Source organism: Peromyscus eremicus, chromosome 9 (genome assembly GCF_949786415.1).
Source record: "Peromyscus eremicus chromosome 9, PerEre_H2_v1, whole genome shotgun sequence".
Lineage (NCBI taxonomy): Eukaryota > Metazoa > Chordata > Mammalia > Rodentia > Cricetidae > Peromyscus > Peromyscus eremicus.
This window is the reverse complement of record NC_081425.1, coordinates 69,104,296-69,109,489: the sequence shown is the minus strand read 5'-3', so window position 1 is coordinate 69,109,489 and position 5,194 is coordinate 69,104,296. Positions and strand designations below refer to the sequence as shown.

Genomic DNA, 5,194 nt, shown 5'->3' with positions numbered 1-5,194 from the left:
GATGGCTAAGGATGTTGAACATTTCTTTAATTTGTTTCTCAGACATTTGAGGTTTCTCTGTTGAGAATTCTCTATTTACATCTGTATTCTATTTTTAAAAATTGGATTATTAGGTTTGTTGAGGTCTAGGAAATTAGCCCTCTGTCATATGTGGAGTTGTTGGAAATCTTTTTCCATTCTGATCATTTCCATTTTGTCCTATTGACAGTATCCTTTGCATTACAGAAGTTTTTCAGTTCATGTGGTCTCATTTATTAATTGCTGATCTTAGTCCCTGTGCTATTGATGTTCTGTTCAGAAAGTTGTCTCCTGTGCCAATGGTTCAAAGCTATATCCCACTTTCTCTTCTATATTTGGTTCAGTGTATCTGGTTTTATGTTGAGGTCTTTGATCCATTGGGACTTGAATTTTGGTCAGGGTGATAGATATGGTTCTATTTGCATTCCTCTAAATGTCGACATCCATGTAGACCAGCACCATTTGTTGATGATGCTTTCTTTTTTCCATCATATATTTCTGACTCCTTTATAAAAAAATTAGGTGTCCATAGGTGTGTTGATTTATGTCTGAGTCTTTGTTTTGATTCACCTGATCACCTTTCTTTTTTAACGCCAATACCATGCTGTTTTTATTACTATTGCTCTATAGTAGAGATTGAAATCAGGAATGGTGATACCTCCAGAAGTTCTTTTACTGTACAGGATTGTTTTAGCTATCCTTGTTTTTTTGTTTGTTTGTTTTGGTTTTATTTTTTTTTTCATTTTTCCGTATGAAGTTGAGTCTTGTTCCTTTAAGACCTGTAAAGAATTGTGTTGGAATTTTGATGGAAACTGCATTGAATCTGTAGATTGCTTTTGGCAAGCTGGCCATTTTTACTATGTTAATCCTACCAATCTATGAGCATGGGAGAACTTTCCATCTTCTGTTATCTTCCTCAATTTCTTTCTTCAAAAGCTTGAAGTCTTGTCATACAGGTCTTTCACTTGTTTGTTTAGAGTTACCTCAAGATATTTTATATTATTTGTGGCTATTGTGTAGGGTGTTGTTTTCCTGATTTCTTTCTCATCCCATCTGTCTTTTGTATATAGGAGGGCTACTGATTATTTTGAGTTAATCTTGTATCCATATACTTTGCTAAAGGTGTTTATCAGCTGTAGGATTTCCCTGGTAGAATTTTGGGGGTCACTTATGTTTACTATCCTATCATCATGCCTGCCTTCTTCAGAGTCTGACAATCTGCATGTGGACATTTCTTCTGTTCCTGGGATCACAAAACTCTCAGTTTACACTCTTCCCTGACGTTGTTTCTTTTATTCAGATCCCTGTATTTTAGTCTTATTCATTAGAGAGAAAATCAATGTCTCCTCCACTTTTATATGTTCTTATTATCCACTTTCAGTAAAATTTTTGTCAATGCTTATAGATTTATTTTGAACTAAATTATATAAATCTAATAAATAGCACATGATAAGAAATAATAGCTTATTTAGATGTTTAATCTCCATGATGTATCACTTTCAAAGCGATTCACCTTTACCCCCCACTCCATCTAGACTGTCATGTCTTCTGACCATCTTGCATTTCCTCCATCAGGAACTAAAGGAGTGAAGGGGGTTGCTTTTGTGTGCCATATGGAGTTATGGCCTGAAGTTACCTTTGTTGATGGTGTTGGTCCACTAGGGGGCACTGCAGGCTTCCCGGAAATGACTTTCTGAAGTGCCTGAAGGGTTGGGTGGTTAAAGAGACCAGAAAACATGTGAGGCTGTCAGTCACAGATGGCAAAGTTTACTCCTGGTTGTTAGCTGTGCTATCTGTGGAACAATAAAACTAGAGAAGCCTGGAAATCCACTGTGAGGATGATTTTTTGAGGTGAGGTAAGGAAATAGAATTTTACTGGTCAACACGACCTCTGAAGCTCAATAGAAAACATCTAACTCCGTGACTTCAAGTTTTAAAATTTTATGATGAAAATCTCCAGAGTTCATGGACCCAGAAACTATTCCAATACCTGTGATAGCCAAACTTTTCATTATCTCCTCTCAGACTAGCAGGAACACGAATAATTAGTCGAAGGGAGGAAAATAATAAGGCACAAAAACAGAAGAAGAAAACACAGAGAATACTATTGAACTTGAGCAGCGCTGTGTGGGTCTGCAGGGTGCAGGGAAGGGACTGGAGAAGGACAGAGGTGGAAAATGAATCAGGGTGAATGTTTTGTTCATAACCTGATTGTTTTAACAAATGAAAGTTTCATTGGAAACATTTCTTAGCAGTTGGTAATCTGCTGATTTCAAGAACCTGTATTTATTCCTTAGCATACATTGCATTCCTTCCAAGAGTTTTCTTTTATAAGAATTTTCATACAACCAATTTCTCAAATTCTGTCAAATTATTGAATTTAAGAAATAGCTTACTCTCTCTGTCCTTCTGTTCTGTGATGTACGGAGACCTCGGTTCTATCCTGATATATCGTCCCTTCTTTCTCACATTTTCCCTCAAATGTCTCTTACTTTAACTGTTACAACAAACAAACAAACGAATAAACCCTCTTTAGTTTTCAAGCTGTAGGTGACATAGCTTTCTGTTCCCTGCAGGGTTTTCATCCACAGCTAGGGAGCAGTTATTGTGAGGCTTCAATGGGCTGCTGTGGGTGTGGATTTCCATCAAGATGAAAGAGCTCAGATTTTATTGGTGCCTGGTGAATGAGGGAGAGCCTGCTCATGGTTGGAAATAAGCTAGACACTGTCTGGAACTGGGGTGAAGGAGTCTCAGCAGTTTGACAGGATCCATGGAGAGGAGCCTGGGATCTGTGCTGGGGCTGCTGTGGGTTAAGGTTTACTGTGAGTTGTGGCTCTCCCAGATGGGTTAGGGGTGTTCTGGAGCTGCCCATGGGAGGAACAGAACACAGCTGACCCAAAGTTCCTCGTGGCTGTCTCCCGGCATATCTGAAAGGGTGGAAACTAAGAAAGGACTCTCTGTCATATGGTTTGTTTTCTTTTCTCTGAGCAGGGGTCAGAGGGATGCAGGTGGAGCAGAATCCTTCAGCTCTCAGTCTCCAGGAGGGAGCCGGCTCTTCTCTGAGATGCAATTTTTCTATAACCATGACAAATGTGCAGTGGTTCCGACAGAATCCCGGCGGCAGCCTCCTCAGGCTGTTCTTCATGGCTCCAGGAACAAAGGAGAATGGGAGGTTAAAGTCAACATTTGACTCCAAGGAGCGCTATAGCACCCTGCACATCAGGGATGCCCAGCTGGAGGACTCAGGCACCTACCTCTGTGCTGCTGATGCACAGTGCTCCCAGCTAGCCTGCAGCCTGGCCCCAAACTGCAGCTGGGTGTGCAGCTACAGCCCTGCCCCAGGGAGACTCGGAAGGAGGCTTTGCACAGCTGTGGGGTTTCCAATTTATGCTGTGTCTCTGTCATCTCTGCTAACACTAGAGAGTTCAGGATTGCTGTTTCCTATCAGTGCGCCCTTTCCTCACAGATACCCATTTTCAGGAAGAAGTTCTCATGAAGAGTACTGGGACAACTGACAAAGATGACAAGGTTCACAGTACTGTCAAGTAGATCCACTGCACAGTGTTCACTGCTCTTTATTGCTCTACAAAGTCATCAAACAGACGTGCTCTTCAGCAAACAGAAAAGATATTACTCAATGTTTCAGTCAATTGCATATCTTTCCATTATCGGAAGAATGGGACTTTTACCAGCTTTTTTGAGAATTTCATACAATGCACTTCGATCATATTCAGTTCTCCACCAGTTTCTACCAGTCCCACCCCTCCTCTTTACTTTCCAGCTTTTCTTTCTTTGTTTCTGAAAAAAAAAAAAAAAAAAACTTTTAAGTACAGTTTGTGGTGTCTTGGATGTGTGGCCTTCCCAGGAATGTGGTCGACCTACTGGGGATATACCCTTAAAGAAAAAAGATTCTCCCTCTCCTAGTTGCTATCAGATGCCAATATCTTCTTAGTTAAGGATGGGACTTTGTACTCATGCTGGAATTTTGTGTAGCTTGAGCTTGTGTAGGTTTGCGTGTGCTATTCCAACTGCTTTGAGTTCATATAAACTAATTTTCCTTATAATTGAAGATTCAGTGATAAAATGCATCAATAAGGAGTTTCAATTACATCTGAATTATATTGGTTTGAGTGAAAAATTCCCCCATAGGCTCATATATTTGCATGCTTTGTCCCCAGCTGATGAACTATTGGAAAGCATTAGGAGGTGTGGTCTTGTTGGAGGAAGTGTTGTTGGAGGTGTGTCACTGGAAGTGGGCTTTGAGGTTAAAAAGCTCACACCTGGCCCAGTGTCTTTTTCTCTGCCTGCTGTCTACTGATCAGGATTGAAAATCTCTCAGCTATTTCTTCAGGACCATGCCAGCCTGCTGCCATGCTCCCAACCATGATGATAATGGACTTACCCTCTGAAACTTTAAGCAAGCCCCAAACGAAATTTCTTTTATAAGTTGCTTGGTCATGGTGTCTCTTTATACCAATAAACAGTAACTAAGACACAAATAATGAAGTCATTTTCACCTTATCAGATCTCCTCAACTTACAAAAAAATGTCTGAGAAAGTATTAAATCATTAATATATAAGTCTATGTTTATAATAAAAGAAGACTTACACAAAATTAAATTGTATGAGTACTTAAACCATTTCAGAAACATTGCTCCACTACAATCATCAAACCTAGATTTAATAAAGCCTGTTTCTTCATCTGTTCATTAGATGTGTCTGCTGCTATTGCCACAAGAGCTCAAGTGTCAGCTTTGTCATTTCCAAATTCAGAAACTGTCAAATGTTCGTTTGGAGTTTTACGTTTCTGAGGAGTACCTGACATCATCCAATTATACACTTTGAAAAGGAAGTTGCTAAAAGAATGATATTTTAAACACTAGTGAGTGAAATTATACAAGGTAAAGTCAGAAAAGTCACAGGATATAATACATCATTGCACCAAAACCCAAGATACACTAACAGAGTAATGTCAGTATTTTTTATTACAATTTCATCACTTTTTGACTTTTTATACAATATGTTTTGATTATATTCTTTTCCATACCTTAAGTCCTCCCAGATCCTCCCCATTTCCCTACTTGCCCAATACTTTGTTCTTTCAAATAATCCTCAAATCCCCCCCCCCCAAAAAAAAAAACCAGGGCAAAACAACCTTCCTCCAGAGACAAAACTT

General features: G+C 39.4%; 1 gene segment (V, D, J or C); it reads left to right on the top strand.

Annotated features, from left to right (window-relative positions):
- The first annotated feature begins 2,788 nt into the window (after window positions 1-2,788).
- Window positions 2,789-3,793, top strand: LOC131920023 (T cell receptor alpha variable 22-like). The segment is given in 2 exon segments: window positions 2,789-2,840; window positions 3,010-3,793. Coding segments are annotated over 2 exon segments (576 nt in total).
- Window positions 3,794-5,194: the final 1,401 nt, after the last annotated feature.